This window comes from Mastigoproctus giganteus, chromosome 10 (assembly GCF_048544385.1).
Source record: "Mastigoproctus giganteus isolate SK-2022 chromosome 10, ASM4854438v1, whole genome shotgun sequence".
NCBI lineage: Eukaryota > Metazoa > Arthropoda > Arachnida > Uropygi > Thelyphonidae > Mastigoproctus > Mastigoproctus giganteus.
Window position 1 is genome coordinate 147,359,538 of NC_143584.1, and position 24,136 is coordinate 147,383,673.

Genomic DNA, 24,136 nt, shown 5'->3' on the forward strand with positions numbered 1-24,136 from the left:
CCCCATTTCTAGGATCTGCCACTGTGTGTGGGATGTCTCCCAGGTGTTCTGATTCATACATATATTCCCTGTAGGGCTCACTTATGAACTTATGGGTTCTAGAACAAATTTAGAGGTCATGGTACTAACTCACAGTCAGCCTTCCTTCAGGCTGTTTATTGATATTTTTGCTTCCAAGGAGGCATTTTTCAGTGCACCAGTAGCATAAAAATAATGCAGCTGAGAATTTATATTTATTACTCCTTGACTCAGATTTGTCCTCCATGTTCATCCTGCCCCCCCCCCCCCAAAAAGAGTTATACTTAATTAAGAATCACTACATGTACTTTAAAAAAATTACAAATTTTCACTCTTTGCACAAGGTACATTATTGTACCCATTTAATTTTCTAATATAGTTCCTGGAAGGGAAAGGACAGTGTTAGAAATTAAAGGGATATAGCTGTCAATGGAGCAGAGTGGTTATTTGCAAGAACATGTTTCAGTGGGCTGTGGTTCAAGCCTGTACGACTTCTAAATATGGTTAATGATTGTATTTACTGCTGAAATGATTAACTGTAAACAACTCTGATTAGTGGTCATGCGGGAGTATAAACAGAAAATTTTTATAAATTTTTTTTATAAATCATATTCAAAAACTATACTTAAAAATCCTGTTTACAAACCAACCACTACTGAAATCTCTGAGGCAGTATGCAATTTTGTATAAAAAAATATTAACCATCTGATTTAATCATGTGGCAAAAATTTCTTAAACAATCTACCAGAAAATTTAACAATTTTTATTGTAAATAACAATTCTGAAAAAGCTCATCACAATTTCTGAGGAAGATTTCAAGGACAACTATCCTTTCTTGTCAAAGAATTACATTTCTAAATGTTTTTATATATGTGTCAGCTTGCCTCTCCAACGTTTGCTTTTAAAATATTCTGTTCATCTAAGAGCTGGAATTTAAGTTTTGAGGTATCATAGAGTGACCATGAATGTAGTTTTAGGAAGAGCTCTTTGAAATGATTGTTAGGAAACAACAGCATTAACAAACTTTCGGTAATGCAATAAATAAGACGTCGATTTAAGGCAGGGTGTTGAAACATATCAAATAGACAGAGTACTCCTTTCTGGGTAGTTTCATTACCAATCACATGTTTTAATTCATCTGAAAGTGTATATAACTTATTATTTCACAAGTAATGGATAAAACAAATATAACAAAGTCAAAATAATATTAATATACTGAGTAAAAATTAAATATTCAACAAGTCAAAAAATTCTGCAATATTCAAAAATAAAATATAAGAAAATTCAATATTCAACTATTTTAAGGAGTTAAATGTTACTATTTTACATTAGTATTAATAGTGGAAATAATTTGTCTAATTCTTTTTTAAATGTATTCAAACTACCAACCTTCACAAAAACAGATTGAAGTTTGTTCCAACAATCAATTGCATTCGGCAATTGATTATTGGAACAAACCCTTTTCAATTTAAATTTATGTTCCCTTATGTGTGTCATCTCAACAAGGGTTAGGATGCCCAGTTTCCAGATGTTGCAATTTGTAGAACTGAAGTCTTTTCTTAGTAAGGGTACCCTTTTGTATTCCTGACTAACCTTGTTGCCCTTCTCTGCACATGTTCCAACAGATCCACAGCTTTCTTAAAATTCTGCCAGCTGGGATAAGCAGGTAATTATCCACTGTATAAGGCGATGGTTAGGCCACATCTCGAGTACTGCATACAGGTTTGGAATCCTCAATTTAAGAAAGACATGGTTTTCTTGTAATGGGTGCAGAGAAGAGCAACCAGATTAGTCAAGAACACAAAGGAGTATTCTTACCACAAAAAGACTTCAGTTCTGCAAATTGCACTGCCAGGAAACTAGGTACTTGAAAGGAGGCCTGATTGAGGCATTTAAAAGCTTTAAATAAATAAAAAAAAAAAAAAAAGCAAAAAAAAAAAAAAGACCCCTACCATCTGGTGTTGTGGAAGTGGATAGTCTGAATAAATTTAAGGAAGAATTAGACATTATTTGAAAGAGGCGGGCATTTTTTTTTTTTTTTTTTGCTGATGTAATATATGCTTGCTTCCTTGCATCATTTGCTAGTAATAATAGAGTGAGACATCCTGACCTGGATGCAGCACTCGAAATACTGCCTAATCATTCTTTGCTCATAGTGATCCTAGAAGGAAAGGGATGAATCATATTGGCCTTTTTTATATGAATGGCAGAAGTGTCAATGATCCTGTATATGTTGATGATAAATTGAATAAATATTATATTATCTATTCACATATGCAGAAGTTTTTAGAGATTGAGATATCAGAATATCTAAATTTGACTGGGGGTTTTATGATTTTATATGATAATATGATTGCCAGCCTCCGTAGTCGAGTGGTCAGGAGCAGGAGTGCAGTGCATGCGCTCTTTGAGTAGACTGGGGTTAAGTCCATGATGACTAAATACAGTCCATTTGCCAACCTGCACTGGACCAGCATGGCAGATTATGGTCCATTTCCCTCAACATGAATTGTTGAGGAGGCTTCCATCCTGAAGTGGATTGATAATGGCTGGTTTACCTTTTTACTTTTTTATATGATTTTAAGATAACTGAGGGGAACATGGATGAGAAATTATTGCAACTAAATGTAAATTAGGCACCTGCTGGTGACGAAATATATTCCATTATATTAAAAGAAGCAGGAAACTTTAGCTATAATAATGAGACCATCCTTAGATTTAGGGGGAAGAAGTCCCTACATATTAGCAACACGCAAATTCTCTCCTATTCACAAAGGATTGGAGGCTATAAAGGGCAAAGTAAGTAAAAATAAAACAACATCATTCAAATAGGAATGGAGATAAAATGTGATCACAGGATGAATTACTTAATGTTATGCCCAAACCAATATGATTAGCTACTATGAAGCTGTCAAAAAGGAAACTGGATATAGAGGAAAATTTTGCATTAACAGTTTTGCATGAACTGTATAACAAAAAATAAATTTACAAAATATAAACTAACTTAGATTGCTATATAAAATGAAATAATGCAGAATTAGGGGCAATTAGAATCATGAATAATGGTATGGTTAAGTGGTAGGAGACAAAGAATAGTTATCAATGGCCACAGCACATCACACACCCGAAATTAATGAATATCAGGTTCAGTGCTGGACTCAGTAAAGAGTTCAGCACCAAACAAATTAGGTATTTCAAGTTTAAAGTATACATCTGCTGATGACAGAAAGACTGGCAGGTGATTAATGACACAAAGTATGCTACTTAAGTTTTGGAAAAATTATTTGGATGGGCTAAAAATAGTAACTGAGTTTTAAAACTGAAAAAGTTTGTAGGTAATTGTAAAGTCTAACATGAAATCCTCTGAACAGTGCAGGCTAGCTGCTTGGACAGCAAGGAAAAGAGTTGAATACCCCATTGTATTAAAGTAATGGTTAGGCCATGTCTTGAATACTGCATATTCAAGAATTCTTGAATACTAGAAATCTCATTTTAGGAAAGACATATTTCTGCTGGAAAAGGGAGTGGAAAAGAACAAATAAGATTACTTTGTAGAAAAAAAAAAAAGAAAAAAAAAAAAGGGTATTCTTATTCTTGGTAAGAAAGACTTTGTCTTTCTTAGCAAGAATAGTGCAGAATAATCACAGTGCAGTATATGGAAACTAGAAGGCAGCATGGAGATCTAATTAAGGTGTTTAAGATTTTAAAGGAATTGAACAAACCAAATGCTAATGGTATCTTTACTCTTTCTCACGTGACATAAGGTAGCATAAATATAAAAAAAGATGGTTGCATAGTGTGCTGAAAATAAAGTCATAAAAAATAAAGGCTTAAAAAGGAGAAAAAAATATTACCAACGGAAGTAGGTATATAAAATATATATAAATACAGTATATGTAAGTGTAAAATGAGTATTTTAAATAATTGTAAACAACTTTAATGTTAAATAGTTGACACATAGTATCAGCATATAATGCAAGGAAACCACAGGCTTTTGCTGCACTAGCCAAAAAAAAAAAACCCAGGTAAGAAAATACAAATTATGTGTTTCCCTCCTCATACAAGTAACTATCTAGTTGACCTTTGAATTTCTTCAAACTATCAGCCTCAACTATCTGCAGAGGCAACTTATTCCAATAATCAACAACTTGCTCACCAGAAGAAAACTTCCTACAATCTAGTTTAAATCTCTTCCCCTGTAGTTCTGTAATTATTTATAAGAATGAAGATTCTTATAACCCATCTCGGAGCTTATAAACCTCAATAAGGCTCCCTCTAAGGTGCCTGGTTGCCAAGCTCTGTAGCCCACATAATCAAATCTTTCCTTGTATGGTCACTCTTTTGTCGATCTCACCATGAGAGTTGCTTGTCTTTGGACCCTTTCAAGAAACTTGCCTTTTTTCAGATGAGGTCTTCTGTACTTTGACACAGTATTCCAAATGCAGTCTTAAAACTGCCTTATACAGTGGGATAATATTGTTCGATAAATCATTGATAGGACACTACACACTTTCCTGACTTCCTGTTTACATTGCTCAGAAAACTTTATCTATCCATATTGTAACTCCCAGATCCTTTTCTTCCTCCACTGTGTTTAATTCAACCACCCCCACTAAGTGTATAAATTTATTTTGGGGTTGCTATTCTCCAAGTTAAGACCTTGCATTTTGCTGCATTGAAACATAGCTGCCACTTTTCAGATGATTCCTGAAGCCTGTTCAAGTCATCCTGAAGGAGCACTGCTTTTCACCGATCATTACACTCTTCCAGTCTTTATGTCATCTGCAAATTCTGTCATCACACTCTTTATTCCTTCGTCAATGTCGTTTATGAAAATCAGAAACAACAGTGTTCCAAGAAGAGATCCTTGGGAGACCCCACTTCTGACCAATCTAAAGAATATCCATTAAATACAACCTTCTGCCCTGCAATCCATTTTAGAATTTTTACAGTAACTGCAACATGTTTCAGCTTATACAGTAACCTCTCATGAGGGACTGAGTAAAATACTTTGCTAAAATCCAAATAAACTAAGTTGAAATTGTTCCCTACATCCAGCACATGGGTAACTGTCAAAATATCTTTACTAGATTAGTTAAATATGATTTTAACTAATCCTATTGGCAGAAAGGCTAAGAGAGAGAGAGAATGGATCCCAAAAGAACTTGGAATGAGTAGTTTGACGAGTCATTTTTAATAAAATTTGCAAGGTGGTCCCTAAGACCAAAGTCACTAATGTCTCTTAAGATTCCAAAACTCCAATCAGTATAACATGCTTTTCCCATATCAGAAAATCTCACATCTCAGGAAAACATCTTCGATAGATGTTTCCACTCTTATTAAATGGCTGAGTGCTGACTTGTTTCTTTGGAAGCCAAACCTTATTTAATAGTAGTAGTGGCAAATGATGCAAGAAAGCAAGCTTATATAGCATCAGCCAAAAAAAAAAAAAAAAAAACCCTATACTTCACCCATCCTTATTCTCCAAGAATTGTCTACTTCTTCCTTGAATTTAACCAAACCATCTGCTTCTGCAACAACAAAAGATGGAAGCCTATTCCAACCATCTACCAGATGGCTGAAGGCAAACCTCTGCATATCTATCCTGCAACATCTTAAACACCTCATTCAGATCACTGTGCAGGTGCTTAGTCTCTAGAGACTGCAATTTGCAGAAATGAGGCTGTTCTAGGTAAGAGCACCCTTTTGTTTTCTTCCCCAATCTGGTTGCCTGTCTCTGCACCCATTCCAACAGGTCTACATCCTTCTTAAAGTGAGGCCTCCAGATCGATATACAATACTCTAGATGAGGCCTAACTATGGCTTTGTACAAAAGCATATTCACCTCCTTATCCCTACTAGCAATGTTTCTTATATCATTGACAAAACCCCATGAGCTGTCCTGGCAGCATATCTGCATTGCTCTGAGAATGCAGAATTCTCGTAGTATAGAGAATGTAGTATTTAGAAGGTAACAACATCATGGAAAGGAGATGGTTATTTTCTAAAATACTATATTATCATTAATTGAGGCATATGATGCAAGAAAGCAAGCTTATAGAGCATCAGCCAAAAAAAAAAAAAAAAAAAAAAACCCCTTCCCATTTCACCCATCCATTAACTCCAAATGATTATCTAGTTCAGCCATAAATTTATTTAAGCTATCAACTTCCACAACAACAGATGGAAGTCTGTTCCAGCAATCAACTACCTGCTGGCTAAAGGCAAACATCCTCACATCTATTCTACAACTGTCTTTCCTCAATTTGAATCTATGCCCTCTCAGGTTCTTAATCTCAGCAAGTGGAAGCACAGGAACTCCACGACTTATGCAATACTTGACTTACACAAATTTGACTTTACGTAAGTTTTTGCTGGCTGGTGCAAACTGAAAAAAATATGGAAACCTATTTTGCATCTGTAGTTATAAATGGAGTTATAAATGGAGGTATCGTGAAAATATCGTAATGTGAACCCAATAACATTTTTTTTTTTTTTTTTTTCCCTGTAATTTGTTCCAAGTCCTTGGAAGTTGAAAATTTCGCTATATTACTAAGCCATTTATCTCTCTAAAGGGTCATATTTATAATGGAAATTGCACTACACTTTCATCGTTACCATATGTTCCATTATAAGAATCAATTTTGAATGCCTTTGTGATATTTTTCTAAAGCACATTTCTGGAGATCATGATCAAAAAAACAATAAACACAACTTGCACTTTCCGGTTTATTGGGCTTTTCTGTTAGTGCAATCTATTATAAATGGGTAGTAAACTCAATCTTATTGCATTTGCAATAATCCCTATAACTGGAAATCTGTGGGTTTTTATGTTATTATGGTGAAATGTATAATTACCATATGTATAATGTGAAATGTATAATTCATATTTACATATTATGGTGAATGTATTCTCCTTCACTGAAATCTTCAATCAAATAAAAAACAAATTTTCAGAAACTTCTCTTCATTCATATTTACATATTATATGTATTTTTATGAAGATAAATGTACCAACGAAAAGTGCAAGTGCTGGCAGTGCCAGGAATCGAAACAAAATTGATTTAGAAATGAAGATGAAAATGATTAAGAAGTACGAAGCAGGACAAAGTTTGTCATCTATTGCAAGGGAATTAGGTCTCACTGCTTCAACAGTGAATACTATTTTAAAGGACAGTGCGGTTATAAAAGAACATGTCAAAGGATCAACGTACTTAAGTTCAACAGTGATCACAAAACAATGTTCACGTGCTATATCGAAGATGGAACAGCTATTAATATGGATGGAAAATCAGATTCAGAAGTGAGTGCCCCTGAGTCCAAAAGCCATTCAAACAAAAAAGCAAGAATTATTTATGAAGATATTAAGGATAAGTACGGTGAACCCCAAGTCAAGTTCGTGTCAAGCAATGGGTGGTTTAATAGGTTCAAGCATCACGCTGGTTTCCAAAACATTAAAGTATGCGGTAAAGTCGCCAGTGTTGATTCTGCAGCTGCAGAGAAATTTTGTGATGTGCTGGAAAAAATTATTGATGACGGCGGCTATTCAATGCAGCAAATTTTTAATGTTGATGAGACTGCTCTGTATTGGAAAAAAATGCTGGATTGAACATACATTGCCGAAGAGGAAAAGACAATGCCAGGTTTCAAGGCTTCAAAAGATAGGGTCACGCTCTTGCTTGGGGCTAATGCAGTGGGAGATTAGAGATTAATACCACTGCTTGGGTACCATTCTGGAAATCCTTGTGCATTTAAGGGCATCAATAAAGCCACCCTACCCGTGCATTTCCAATCACACTGAGAGTACGGATAACAATATCTCTCTTTGAGGATTGGTTTAAATGCTGCTTCATTCCCAAGGTTTAAAAATATTGTAAAGACAACAACGTTCCTTTCAAGATTTTGCCTCTATTAGATAATGCTCCTGGACAGCCTACAAATCTAGATGATTTCAATTCGAATGTGAGAGTCATATTTCTACTGCCAAACACGACTTCAGTAATCCAACCTATGGATCAAGGTTCTATTTCGAATTTAAAAGCATACTATGCACAACATTTGCTCAGGCATTGTCTGTAGTAGATGGTGAGAAAAATTTTACGTTAAGAGACTTGGAAATCTTACAATATTTACCACGCCATTTTAAACATTAATAAGGCCTGGGCGGAAATTACTGAAAGTTGTTTAAATGGTGCATGGAAGAAAATATGCCCACGGCACACAAAAAAAAAACAAATCATATGAAGAGGTTACAGATAAGATTGTAAAGTTTGCAGAGCTACTTCAGTCAGAGGTTGTTGCCAAAGATATGGAGGAGTTAATAGAGGAAGAAGAGAAGGAATTAACTAATGAAGAACTTATTGACTTGCAGGTAGCGATAGTGAAAGAAGAAAATGCTGACAAACCAAATCAGGAGCTTAGATGCTTCATCACCAGAGGGATGGTAATGGCATTTCGTGAAACTGCATTGGCAATGGCAAGGTTTGACAAGATGGATCATGACAGCGAACGATTCTTAAAAGTTAACAGAGGGGTGAATGATATGCTTGCTTGCTACAAAGAAATCTACGATGAAAAGAAAAAAGCTCCCATCCAGTCATCCATTAATATGTTCTTTCGTAAGGTTGAGCGGCCGACCCCTTCTAAATCTCCACAGCCCTCAACCTCCGCAGCGGCGTACTTATCAGCTTAGGACATTGATTCTGGCAAAGATGCTCAAGAAGTAAAACTTACTGATGTTATGACTGTCTTCTCTCTTTTTTTGTAATTTTATAATTTTTAAATTGCATGCTTTTGTAGTTTTTCCTGAGCATGAGATAAAAAATTGAATAAATAGAATAAATAATTCCATTCACATGTTCGTCAAACATTTCATTTTTGATTCGATCAATTAAGTGAGCATAATCACAAGTGCTGCACAAGCATGGAGGAAATTCCGACTTGCGTAGAATTCCATGGAATGCAACCCTCACGTTAATCAGGGAGTGGCTGTATCTCATCAGCACTGAGCCTGCTCAAACTATTCAAGGCCTTGTGCACCTCAATCAGATCACATTGCAGGTGCCTAGTCTGCAGATGCTGCAATTGACAGAATTTAAGTCTCCCCTGGTAAGAGAACCCCTTTGTTCCTCTTACCAACCTTGTTGCTCATCTCTGTACTTGTTCTAGCAACTCTACATCCTTCATAAAATGAGGCCTTTAGACCTGTACGCACTACTGAAGGTGTGGCCTAAACATTGCCGTATACAAAGGTATAATCACCTCCTTGTCTCTGCAAGCAAAATTTCTATATATCATTGATAAAACTCCATGACCAGCTCTGGCAGCCCATCTGCACTGCTCAGAGAACTTCATATCTGACTGCACAATTACCCCCAGGTCTTTTTCATTCTCCACTTGACTGAGTATAGTACCACACAGTTGGTACGTTTCTCTTGGGTTACTGCTACCCATATGCAGTACTTTGCATTTGTCGATATTAAACTTCAATAGCCACTTCTCAGCCCATCTGCCTAACTTTCTATATCCTGTTGCAGTAGCATACTGTCTTTACTATCATTAACAACCATGCCAATCTTTGTATCATCTGCAAAATTAAGCCTGATATCATTAATAAATACACAAAACAACAATGTGCCAGCATTGTTGTTTTGTGTATTTATTAATTGTATTGGAAATACAATTAATAAATTAATAAATTGGAAATACACAAACCCTGGATGAATCCATGAATAACATTAGTCCACGTAGAGCAGTGTCCATTTATTACCACTCTCTGCTGTCTACCACTCAACCATCCCTTTATCCATTGCAGCAACTTGCCCTTAATGCCATACTGCTCCAATTTGTACAGCAGTCTTCCATGTGCAACAGTATCAAAAGTTTTCCTGAAATCCAAGTATATGATATCAAAATTATTTTTTCCATCCAGTTCTTTTGTGACCACATCGTAGTATCCAATCAAATTGGTCAGACAAGACTTCCCCTTATCAAACCCATGCTGTGTCTGAACTATTACTGCAGTCTTTTCTAGGTGATCCTGCATCAATTCTTTAACCAGTAACTCCATTATTTCCCCCAGAAGTTAAACTAACAGGTCTATAATTATTTGCATCACCCTTTGAATCCCATTTGTGAATTGGGGATACATTTGCACATTTCCAGTCCATGGGGACTGCCCCTGAATCTAAGGATGCTCTCATAATTATGGCTAAGAGTTTGCTTACTTCTCTCACTGCCTCCTTCAATATAACTGGATAAATTCCATCTTCCCCAGGTGCCTTTTTTATGTTTAACTTCAACAATTTCAACTACTCTTTGCTCACCATTATTACAAAATCATTTAGCTCCCTGTTAGAGTTTAGCAAGCTTCTGTCCTCCTCTTCCTTACAGAATTCCTCATGTGTGAATGTAGATGCAAAATACTCATTCAGTTTATCAGCTACTTGAGCAGAATTGTCAATAGTTGAACCGTCTATGTTAAGTGGACCAATCTGATTCATCCCCTTCATTCTAGACTTTACATAAGTAAAGAACTCTTTGCTGTTTTTCTTTGCATCCTTTGCCAAAGATTTCTCATAATCTCCCTTTGCCTGCCTAACCTCCTTTATGACTTGATTACAGACTAGCTTATATCTGCCATAGGCTTTTGTGTCATCTCATAATTTATATGCATCCCACTCATTTTTCTTCTTTGCCATGAGCCTCATTAGTTCATCTCACATCCATTTAGGCCTGAACCTTGAACAGTATTTCTTAATTGGTATGAAGGGCCTAGTAACCTCCAAGATTAAGTCCCCGAAGGCTTCCCATTTAGAATTCACCCCATTGGTAACATCATCAGTTGATCCCACTGTATAGAATTTAAAAACTGTCTGAAACCGCAGTCACCTTTAGGAAAACAAAAACCCTTCACTTTATCCTTGATGGTAGTTACATCTTTAAGTAAATCCCACATCAGTACACTGTGATCACTGTCACCTATTGGTTCCTTTATCTCCAAATTCTTAATGCATGAATAATCACTGTTGATAATCAGATCAAGAGTATTATTCCCTCTGGTTGCCCAGCGAACATGTTGCTGTAGGAAACAATCCTCCAATAATTCCATAAAAGTCTTGCTATCGTGCGAGTGACCAAATCACAAGTTCCAGTCAATATCTGCAAAGTTAAAATCCCCCATTATGACATTCTGATTTACAGGCCCTCTATTTCTCTGTACAATTGTTCATTGTACTCATCAGAGTCATTAGGCCTATAACACACTCCTACTCTCATTTTCCCTTTCCCAGTGTTTATGTCACAGTAAACTGACTCAACATTGCACTGTCCACCCATGTCAACTGGATGCACTTCCTTAGATTTTATGCATTTCTTAACTAACAGCATAACCCCTCCTCCCTTCCTACCCTGTCGATCCTTTCTATAAACATTGTACTCCCCAAATTCTAGTTCTGTACTGCTTATATCTGTGTGACACCATGTCTCTAATATTCCAACAGTATCTGCCTTTGATGCCTTGATCAGCACTTCAAATTTGTCAAATTTATTTACTATACTTCTAGCATTGGTGTATATGCACCTGTTCTTATTCTTAGTTACTGTAAAAGAGCACATGTATTTACTTGTTTCATGATCCCCAGCAACTGGCTTTCTGGGCTGTTGCTCATTCCAATAGAAGCAGTGCAATACAAGGATTAATAGATTAACAGTAGCCACTGGCAGAGGTGAAAGTGACTCTTGCACTGCTTCTATTGGAATGAGCCGCAGCCTGGAAAATAAGATGCAGGATATTTCAGAGACTGCTGGGAATCATTGGGGTACAAGTAAACACATGGGTTATGTTAGGGTAGCTAAGAAAAAGAACAGGTGCATGTATACTTGCGTGCACACCAATGCTAGGAGTTTAGTAAATAAATTTGATGAATTTGAGGTATTGCTCAAAACATCAAAGGCAGATATTGTGGGGATTTCAGAGATGTGGTGTCACACAGATATAAGGAATGCAGAACTGGAATTTGGGGAGTCCAATGTCTACAGAAGGGATAGACAGAATAGGAAGGAGGGGTTATGCTATTAGTTAAGAAATACATAAAATCCAAGGAAGTGAAGCCAGTCGACATTGCTGGACAGTGCAGTGTTGAGTCAATTTGGTGTGACATAAGCATTGGGAGATCAAAATTGAGAGTAGGAGTGTGCTATAGGCCTAATGACTCTGATGAGTATAATAAGAAATTGTACAGGGAAATAGGGTGGGCCAGTAAATCAGAGAGTCTCATAATAGGGGATTTTAATTTCCCAGATATTGACTGGAATTTGGGGGCTGGTCATTCACACACTAGCAAGGCTTTTGTGGATTTATTGGATGATTGTTTTCTACATCAGCATGTTCGGGAGGCAACTAGAGGGAGTAATACTCTTGATTTGATTATCAGTAGTGATTCTTCATGCATTAAGAATCTGCAGGTAAATGAACCACAAGGTGGCAGTGATCACAGTGTGCTGAAGTGGGATTTACTCAAAGAGGTAACTACCATCAGGGGTAAAAGGAAGGGTTTTTGCTTTCGTAAAGGTGACTACGATGGTCGGAGACAGTATTTAAATTCTATACAGGGGGACCAACTGATGATGTTACCAACGGCAAATTCAAAATGGGAAGCATTCAAAGAACTTATCTTGGAAGCTACTAGGATTTACATACCAACTAAGAAATATTGTTCAAGGTTTAGGCCTAAATGGATGTCAGATGAACTAATGGCATTATGGCAGAGAAGAAAAATGCATGGGATACGTATAAATTAACATGGGACACAGAAGCCTATGATAGATACAAGTTGATCTGTAACCAAGTTATAAAGGAGGTTAGGCAGGCAAAAGCAGATTACGAGAAATCTTTGGCAAGGGATGCAAAGAAAAACAGCAAAGAGTTCTTTACTTATGTAAACTTTAGAAGGAAGGGGATGAATCAGATTGGTCCACTTGATATCGATGGGTCAACTGTTGATGACCCTGCTCAGGTAGCTAACAAACTAAATGAATATTTTGCATCGACATTCACACATGAGGAGTTATTCAGCGAGGGGAATGCCAGAGGTGTATTCAGCTCTGGCAGTAAGCTAGAAAATCTTGTAATAACTGAGAGTAAAGTGGAGGAGAAATTGTTGAAGATAAATACAAGAAAGGCACCTGGGGTGGATGGGATCTATCCAGTTATATTAAAGGAGGCAGCAAAGGAAGTAAGCAAACCCTTAGCCATAATTATGAGAGCTTCCTTGGACTCAGGGGAAGTACCCATGGACTGGAGAAGTGTGACCTCAATTCACAAAGGAGGATCAAAGGGTGACAGGTAATTACAGACCTGTTATTTTACTTCTGTTCCAGGGAAATTAATGGAGGCACTGGTTAAGGAAGCACTGCAGGATCATCTAGACAAGACTTCAGTTATAGCTCAGACACAGTATGGGTTTGTTAAGGGGAAGTCTTGCCCGACCAATTTGATTGGATACCATGATGCAGTCACAAAAGAACTGGATGCAGGGAATAACTTTGATATTATATACTTGGATCATAGAAAGGCTTTTGATACTGTTGCACATGGAAGACTGCTGCACAAATTGGAGCAGTGTGGCATTGGAGGGAAATTGCTGCTATGGATAAAGGGGTGGTTGAGGGGGAGAAGACAGAGAGTGGTAATCAATGGACACTGCTCATCGTGGACTAATGTTATTAGTGGAGTCCCTCAGGGTTCAGTATTGGGTCTATTATTGTTTTCTGTATTTATAAATGATATTGATGATGGTATATCAAGCTTAATGTCCAAGTTTGCAGACAATACGAAGGTTGCCAGGGTTGTCAAGGACACTACTGACACTATGCTACTGCAACAGGATCTGGAAAGGTTGAGCAGATGGGCTGAGAGGTGGCAAATGAAGTTTAACATTGACAAATGTAAAGTACTACATATGGGAAACAGCAACCCTAGAGCAACGTACCAACTCTGTGGTACTACACTGACAGTGGTAGAGAATGAAAGGGACCTGGGGGGTGGTTGTGCAGGCAGATATGAAGTTTTCTGAGCAGTGCAGACAGGCTGCAAGAGTAGCTCATGGTGTATTGTCGATGATATATAGGAATTTTTCTAGCAGGGATAAGGAGGTGATTATTCCCTTGTATAAGGCAATGGTCAGGCCACACCTAGAGTACTGTATACAAGTCCGGAGGCCTCATTTCAAGAAGGATGTAGAGATGCTGGAACGAGTACAAAGAAGGGCAACAAGATTGGTGAATGGAACAAAGGCGTGCTCTTACGAAGAAAGGCTTAAGTTTTGCAAATTACAGTGTCTGGAGACTAGGCTCCAGCGAGGTGATCTGATAGAGGTGGTTTGAGCATGCTCAATGCTAATGGGATTCTCCCTCTTGCTCAGAATAATCACCTGAGAGGGCATAAATTCAAATTGAGGAAAGACAGATGTAGGATAGATGTGAGGAAATTTGCCTTTAGCCAACGGGCGGTTGGTTGGTGGAACAGACTTCCATCCCTTGTCGTGGAAGTTGATAGCCTAAATAAGTTTAAGGCTCAGCTGGACAGGTATTTTGAATGAACAGAGGGGTGAAGTGGAAGTGGTTATTTTTTATTTATTTTTATTTTTTTATTTTTTATTTTTTTTTTTGGCTGATGCTGCATAAGCTTGCTTTCTTGCATCAAATGCCTCTACTAATGCTAATGCTAAGAATCATTTCCACCTGTGCCTGCGGCTACTGTTAACCTATTAGTCTGTGAATCCCCCCAAGTTAGCAGTTTTCTGACCCACCTAACACTGCCTCAATAGCATCAGTATATATTCTTACACCCTTTCTATTTAGGTGTTTCCCATCCCTGTAGAAGCAGTGTCGCCTGTTAGCAAGCACAGATGATGCTGAAAAAAATTCTACTCCATGAGCCTAGCACAGTCTCTCCAGGGCTGAACTGATTGACAAGGCTCTCATCATATACTCCCTCCTATCGTGTCTGGACAGAATTGTAGACACTTTCAAATTCAACCATAGCTGATGACTTTTTTTCAACATTGTACTTTTTAATTAAATCTGCAGATCTCTTACTCTTAAGGTGATTAGTGCCAACGTGTACAACTATATTACCTTTTGTGCCCTTAAAAGATATCTGCTCTACAACCTTTGGCCCTGGCAGACATACTCTGGTCTTGTTCCTTATCCTTTTTTTGCATAATATATTCCCCGTCTCCCTGACAATAGAGTCACCAACAATAAATAGCTCCTGTGAGACCAGTGCATTCTGCCTTGGAGGTTGCCACTGTGTTGCCTGATGCACAGGAATGAGCTGTGGCATTGAGTTAGGCAGCTGAGAACGTGATGGGCCCCTCTTATTAATTTCCTCGAGGGCATCAGCCCTACACCTCAAACTCTCATAGACGCCTATCAGAATGCTGAGGTGTTGCCTAATTCCTCACAGTCTCTGCACCTAGCACACACAAAGACATCCTCTTTGGCTAGATCATGTCCTTTTCTAGACAGGTCCGCAAACATTTCACATTTTGTGAATTTTTTTAGGCTGTGATGTGTTGGAGAATCGCCACCTTTGGCTCTCCCTCGATCCACAGCACTCTGGCTAATCTGTGAGCATTGTTTTGCTGCTCTAGTCTGGGTTATGATTTCGTTTAAGTACAATTTAATTGACAATGAAATTTGATAAGATTAATAAATTTTACTGATTAATTGATAACACTATACTATACTAAGTTAACAGGTTTCTAATACAGTGCTAAGTTTTTCGCTATCTAGTTCGGGATATACGTTGTATCGTATAACAATGATGGCAAGTTATGAATGATAAATCTACAGACACTAAGTATTAACTTTCAAAATCGCTATCTAAATTCAAAATAAACCAAGGAGCTTGACTAGGACAATAAGCTACTTATAGAAAATAATTTAATATAACAATTAAGTCAATAAAACAGCTAAATATAATCAAAAACTTAGTGTTCACTGGAGCTGCAAAATCTTGTCCAACATGTGGATATCCTTACCGATGCTAAGTAACATAGGGTTAGCACTGACCATTCTTTCCAGGATCTTATGCAAGGAACCGGCCAGAGCAATAGGACAGTAAATTATCAGTATTTCTGGATCCTTTTTTGGCTTTGGGAAGGAAAGCATGATTGCCTTATGCCAGGAATCCAGAAATTCTTTTCATGGTAGATTGTGTTGTAAAGACAGAGTCGGCGATCCACAGATGTGGAAGATAGTTAATCATTTCATAATGAATGTTGTCTGGCCCAACAGCAGGGTGTCTCCATAGCCAGATAGGCAGGAGCAGCAGTGTGTAGCACACGCTTCTTGATTAGACCAGGGTTCAAGTCCGTGACCACCAAATACGGAGGATGTGGAAAGGTCAGGGAACGACCACTGCATATCCCCGGAGCAATATGGCCTTAGTTGCTAATGCTCCTAAAAACCAAATAACAAACAAACAACAAACAGCCCAATGGCATCTGCCTTGGCGGTGGGGGAGGGGGAGTCTTCCATTTGCAGATCATTACTAATTGTCAACCTAGGAACCTTCAGTGCTGCTGAAATGTCATTTGATATGTACAGACTGATTGCATATGTGGCCCCTATTATTCTTTTGTGCTGGAAGTCTGTTAAATGTTGATTGTGGCATCTTGTACTCAACTCACAATCATACTACTGTCTCCTCCAAGGCTTATGAGCACATTTATAGTTGTGTCTGACATGTGGTGCTTGGGAAGGATATGACCAACTATCAATAGAGGGGTGTCTGGACATTAATGACTAGACAGTGTAATTTTACATGCACTAACAGTTGTGTCCACACACAATATATCTGTTTTTCAATTACTTTATTGCAGTTTATCAGCTGTAATTAATAAAATATCAGACTAATTAAGAATCCTGATAATTGAAGGGTTTTAAATGTTTTTTCATCAACTCAGCATTTGACTTTCAAAAAGCTTTTTCAGAAAAAAAAAAAAAAAAAAAAAAAAAGCATGAGGTTTCTGTAAAGTCCATACTGCACTAGAAATTACATTTCATTGACAATATACATATTTTAATTAATGTTGCAGATGCCCCTACCGTGGATTTTTCCAAAGGTGTGGAGTGATGGCTTGTTTCATCATGTGATGTCACATCATAATTATGCCAAGAGAACTGTCTTGACTACACCTTGTATAATTACTGGTGGTTTGAGCTAGAGTATATGAAAACATGGGGTACCCTTTACTAAAGATGAAAAGGAATGCAGAAAGAGAGTGACTGCCATCTTGGCACTGGTTTAAAATCATGTTCGCCCCCCCCCCCTCGGTGTGGTTTTAAACCAGTAAACGAGTTTCCCCTCCTCGATACTGGTTTGAAATTGGGAAAATAGTTTGAAATCGTTTTCCAATTTAAAATCAGCATGGAAGGGGGAGGATTTGTTTCCAGATTTTAAACCAGCGCTGAGATGGCATTTACTCTCTCTGCATCTTCAATCTTTAGAAAAGGGTACCTCGTGTTTCTGTATAATCTAATGCACTTGCAGACTTTAGTTGTGGAAAGATGGCATTCACTGTAGTTTCACTTCTCTAGCATTCCACGAATGTGAAGAAAACAGTACCCGTATTCTCTCTCTCTCTCTCTCTGCTTGTCACCGTGATTGCTATCTTGACTTGACCTGGAGCATTTCCAAAGCTTTACCGGAAAGGGAAGATCTGAACTCAGTGTTTGTTTTTCTAACTTGGTTGAATATTCTCTCATACTCAGCATTTTAACATCTAATTTATTTCTCTGATATCTAACTTTTGCAGACTTGTTATCGCATTTCAATGAGCTTGTTACATTTTTATTTTATTTTATTCCTTTGTTAAGGCCCCATTTATCTATTTTATATGTTATTATTATCACTTAATTTATGTAAACCGCTCTAGCTTGGCTGTACCAGGATATTGCCCTTACTTTATTGGATGGCAATAAATGATTATATATACAGTGGTACCTTGGTTTGCGAGCATAATTCGTTCCGGAAACGTGCTCGTAATCCAAAGCACTCGTATATCAAAGCGAATTTCCCCATAAGAAATAATGGAAACCCAGATGATTTGTTCCAAAACTCAAAAATATTCATATACTGTAAAATGATTAATACAAAATACATACCTTTTTATATTTTTAATATTTAAATTTAATATACATAAAGCAATCGAATTTATTAATTATTGGGTAGGACGACTTTCACTGTCTCTAACGGAATCACTGCTATCTGTTGATTTTTTCTTTTTGTGCGACTTTAACAAGGAATCTTTCCAATGACACTTGCTTTTGCCTCCTTTTCAGGATTTCACGGAAATCAGATTCATCGCTCGCACTATTACAAAACGACGAGGCACGCTTGATACACATAAACAAAGCTGCACGCGTGTAGCCCGGTGGGCCGGAGGCCGGTGTGATTTTGGCCATAAACCGTAGTATGAGGCCACTATAAATTTTCCCGGGTAAGAATTTTTGACCCAGTCCGCCTCTGTTTATCGATATTGTTTTTTTTTTTTTCTCTCTGAATCTGCAGTGTCTTCGCCAGGATGCTTCCTTTTCACACCTTTTAATTACAGTATTTTACTCATTTTTAGGGAATAAAGCACAATTACAAAACGAGGAGGCACGCTTGATACACATAAACAAAGCTGCGCGTGTAGCAACTGAATAAACAACACCGTAAAGGCAGAGACAACTCTATTAACACCTCACATTTTACTAAAGCACATTTCTAGGGGTTACTACCATAAAACAATAAAAACAATTTCTAGTTTCTTGCGAGTGGAATCTGTTATAAACTGGTAGTAAACTCGATCTAATTGCATTTGCGATTATACCGATAGCTGGAATTGTGTTGGTTTTTACGTTATTATGGTGAAATGTGTTTCCCCTTCACTGATATAAAAAACCATAAATACATTTTCAAAATCTTCTCTTCATTCCTATCGGGTTGCGTTCGGTTGGGGTGATTCTGCGTTCGACTGCCATTTCTTGTAAACACAAAGGCGCTTCGTGCATAAGCGAATTCGGTTCCTGTTATATAAGATATCGTTCCCCTATTTATAAATCGTGTATGATCGAATTCGTGTAGTGTAAACACGTGTTATACGAGGACTGACTGTACTCGTATTGCAAGACCTCGCTCGTTTATCAAGTTAAAATTTATTAAAAATTTTTGCTCGTCTTGCAAAACACTCGCATACCAAGTTACTCGTAATCCAAGGTACCACTGTATATAATTTATTATATTTCAAGCTTTCATGTGCACTTCATCAGTTCCTCAACCAAGGACCACTGCATATCAATTCTTTTTTTTTTTCATAATAGCAACTAGTAGGTTCAGATGCTGAAACTGACAGAACTGATGCTGCAAAACATCTCTTGCTTCATCTATTTCCTTATCTTTCATGACAGCAAGAAGTAATGGAAATGAAATCTGGCCAAGAAAAATTAAATTTGCAAACGATGCACTGCCAACTGATGATATTTGTGCAGCATGCAGTCACATGCAGCAATAAAGTATCTTCTCACTGAATAAATGAACAATCCTTCTCCTCTTGTTTTAGACTCTCCATGAGCTTGGTAGCAATGCTTATGAGAAAGCCAGAATTATCTTTCTGGTTCAGCCAGCTATGGTAATCAGTTTCCAAAATGGAAATGGAAGATTTGAAAACTGTTGGTAAAATAATTTTGCATATAACATTCTTCAATATACATAGGACTAATGACCTTCAGTACATGGATGCGACATACAATGATTGAGGACTATGTTTTGATTTTCGAATGTTGGCATAACATTTGAAAGAAAAAAGGAAATTGATTTATTCAAGCCAGAAGAGAGGAATGCGAAGACACTTCACATGGATGGGAATAACATGCCTAGAGAATCAGCTGTTTTGGCTTGTTTAAGATTGCTTTCACCAAAAGCCTTCAATTCAGAAGTTAATTTTCTCAGGGGAAGTTCATTAATTTGTCCTTTTTCTAAACTTCTGGTTTATGAACTGGGTTTGGATATGAGTCAGTGCCATTCACTAGTAACTGCTTGTAGTGCTTTTCAATTTGGTAAATCTGTAAAATTCTCACATGGCTTTTCTCACCACTTCCAATTTTTTCTTTAAACAAACTTGTCAAAGGCGGACAGTGTTCTACCAGTCTAGTTACACATTTAACCAAAGACAAACATGTACACATGTTCCAAAATCATTTTTTCACTTTGTGGCATGCATCAATTGAAATTGTTTAAATCTATCTTTCCTTTTAGCACTTCTCTTTCTATAGATAGTAGTAAATATCTACCAATTAGTTATCTATTTTCACAGGAAGGCATGCAGTTCCCTTTTCAAACAAATTAATGAGAAGAAAAGGACAGCTTATTACCATTAATGAGATGAAAAGGACAGTTTATTAGCTGTTTCATAACTTTGAGACCTCTAAATTTGTATAGTTACTTTAAAAAATAGTGACTCCATACTTATACAGTTTCATGAGGTGGCAATGAGGTGCTGTTGTGATCATGTTCAATGAGTCCGAAGATTAATGGAAGTAGTCTGTTGTAGTTTAAACGTCCTCCAACAGATGGTGCTATAGAGATAGATCAGTAGGCCGACAGGTTGCAAGTAATAACCAATTTCGTTAATAGCATTAACGTTTTATGTCTCATGATTTTGCAATGGAGTAAGGAACAAATATCAAATTTTGCTTTAAATTGGAAAAATCTGTGATAGAAATGTATGAAATGTTGAAAACTGTTTATGGTGATAAAATGTTGAACGTACCAGTGTGTTTGAATAGTATAAGCAGTGGAAAGATGGAATTGAGGATGTTTGTGATGACCCAAGAAGTAAACGTCTGTCAACCTCTTGAAATGAGGACAGAGTTACAAAAAAGTTTGGGAAATTGTGGCAAAAGATGGTTGTTTGACTCACAGAATGATGGCTGACGATGGATATAATTAAGGAGAAGATTTGTCAAATTCTGCATGAAGATTTAGGGAAAATGAAGGCTGTGGAAAATTTGTACTACACAGCCTCATGGGTCGCCTCCGTAGCCAGGTGGGAAGGAGCAGTAGTGCGTATCACATGCTTCTTGATTAGACCGGGGTTCGAGCCCGTCACCACCAAATACGGAAGATGCGGAAAGGTCAGGGAATGACCACCGCATATCCCAGAGAAATATGGCCTTAGTTGCTAATGCTCCAAAAAAAAACAAAAAAAAAAAAAAAAAAAAAAAAAACGACAAAAAAAAAAAAAAAAAAACACAGCCTCATGGATCAGCAGAAGCAACAAAGATTGTTTCAACCCTGATCACATTTTTCACCTTGAGAAAGAGGAAAAGAAGTCTGCTGGTGCTACATCAAGGAAGTAGCACCAGCAGACTTCTTCCTCTTTCTCAAGGTGAAAACTATCCTCAAAGGGAGATTTCAGGACATTGAGGACAAAAAGAAAAAAAATGTAACCACCAAATCAAACATCATCTCTTTATATGCCTTCACTGACTATTTTCAGAAACTTTTAGAATATTGTAATAAGCACATTCAGTCAGGTGATTGCTCTGAATATAAATAAAAACCATTTTTGAGCTCCTTTACTTTTTGTTATTTTTATGCACCAGTCTGGGAACTTTATAGCCACATTTCGTCTGTATTTTTATTTTATTCATAAAATAATATATGGATATAATACAAAATAAACAGCATACAGAAAAGCAAACAAAATTTTTTTTGTTACTTAATAAATTTTTCAGTGTCAAACATTGCAACTAGTTAATACTGCAGCACTCTGTTGCTCAGATAAGAAAGAGAAATCACCTGTTTAGTTTCAAATGTGTGCTGAATGTTGCATGTAACATTCCCTCCACACATACCGAAACGAATAGTCCAATGCAATGTTTAAAATGCTCACCTAGCTTGTTCCATAGAAATACAATGGTTACATTCCAGCATGATATGTGTTACACACAGTTTTGTGTGTAACGCAGGTCATTTAGTATCATCCTAAGAAACACTGGATTTAGTATCATCCTAAGTAACACTGGATTTAGTATTGCCCTAAGAAATACATTATAAGTGCAATGAATTGATCTCATAAATTTTGTATTAAAAAAATCCTTTACTTACCTGGAATGCTACATAGCATAACCATTTTTGCAGCAACACAGGTTCTCAGTTTAACACTGCAATCTCGTGGTGGTGCTGGGGCAGCCAGAATTCCATTAGGCCACAAGGAATTCCTGAACAACATTTCTCAATTAAAATTCATATTATCATAGTTTTCTTTTTTTGAAGTTTCATTGGAAATAATAATAAAAACAAAGCAAAATTGTTTTTCTTCATATGATCTATTTACAAACAATTTAAAATAAGCTAAACTTTGACCACAAACCTTACTTATTTTTTTATACCAAAATTTGAATTCTGGAGTAAAGGAAGCTAGTAGGCATAAATGTGATACAGCTTTTCACTCAACTTATAGTTTCATATATGAGAGATGATCAAAAAGTATTAACACTGGATTTATGAAAACTAAAATATTATACTTATGGGGATGGAGATTAATCCTCTTCACAGTAGGCTTCAGCATGTACATAGTTATTCCACTGTTTCTACTAATGCTGATAGCCTCTCAAATCAATTTTGTGTTTTTCAGCCTTTCAACCTGTGTAGTTAATGCACAGGTTGGAATTGTATTCACAGAAATACAAATTGCCTTTGCAAGAAACTTTTTTTTTTTTTTTTTTTTTTTAAGTTTAGGGAACAAAGTCATAGGAAGTTAAGTCTGGCAAGTATGTTTCAGTTAAATTGGCCTTATATATGTCAGAAGAATTGTCCACTTCTTCAGCTACTCCATGAATAGCTAATCTTTACTAAATTATGCACATCAGATACTTATTCATCATTTTTATTGGATGAGGAATGTCTAGAATGCTGTTGCTTTCAACAGGCAATTTTTCTCCCCTTTAAAATGATGCAATGACCCAAAAACTCGTGCAGAGCTGCATCTTCAACTACTTAAAAACTCTTGCAGAGCTGCATCTCCAACTACTCATGCACAGCTGTATCTTCAAATGTTAGTTACATCAATTGATAAGTTTTGGTTGCTGTATTCTTGAACATGGTTAAGTGCAGTGCAGTACAAAAAACATTTGGACTTCAAATGCCACGTATGAGTAACTAAAGCAATCAAATGAGTTCCAAAGATGCTTAGATATACCAAAAACAGGGTATGTTCATTGAAGCAGTACTCTCACATGGTTTAATTTATCTGAGGTATGTAATAGGTTTTTGGTACTTTTTCATTTGATGCTATCCCATTTCTTCTATTCCCCACACTCAAAATTAAGCTGAAATGGGTCATCTTGTCATCAAATTTACATCAAATGATTGACATTCAAACCATGACAATGGAATTAAACCTACTCACAGTCTCATCACCCAACTGAATGCACTTAAACCATTCTAAGTTTCTCATAATAGTTAGAGAAGGCATCCAAAGAGATTATGTTCAGTTTGGCAGTTACGTTTTTCTTTATGTCCTCAATATCCCGAAATCTTTCCTTTGAAGGAAGTTTTCACCTTGAGAAAGAGGAAGAAGTTCGCTGGTACTACATCAGGAGAGTAGTGTGGATGGTTGTTCTGAACATATCTTCACTACAGGTGCAGAATGGCCAGGGACACTGTTGTGCAACAAGAACCAGCTGCCTTTCTCTTGAAATTGCAGCCTCACAGCCTCCGTAGCCGAGTGAGTGGTCAGGAGTGGGAGTGCAGTAGCACACGCTCTTTGAGTAGACCGGGGTTCGCTCCCCTGACTGCTAAATACGGTCAATCTGCCAACCCACACTGGACCAGCATGGCAGATTATGGTCCATTTCCCTCAGCATGAATTGTTGAGGAGGCTTCCATCCTGCAGTGGGTTGATAATGGCTGCAGTTTACCTTTTTTTTTTTTTTTGTACCAGGAAATGTGCTTCAGTAATCTTTGAAGCACCTGTGCATAGAATACAGCATTAACTCTCTCTCTTTCAGGTACAAATTCCTTGTAAATCCCATCCTGTTTGTCAAAAAACATGATCAGCAT

The 24,136-nt window shown here is 37.1% G+C and overlaps 1 protein-coding gene across 1 annotated transcript in view; it reads right to left on the reverse strand.

The window, feature by feature from the left end:
• Positions 1 to 893: 893 nt before the first annotated feature.
• The window catches only part of LOC150079350 (sorting nexin-13-like), a 392,325-nt gene continuing 369,082 nt past the window's right edge, over positions 894 to 24,136 (reverse strand). The window contains exons 24-25 of the mRNA XM_090382305.1: positions 22,181 to 22,293; positions 894 to 1,156 (exon numbers count right to left, since the gene is read on the reverse strand). Of these exons, the coding sequence (XP_090238431.1) occupies positions 894 to 1,156; positions 22,181 to 22,293 (376 nt within the window). The remainder of the gene's footprint in view (positions 1,157 to 22,180; positions 22,294 to 24,136) is intronic.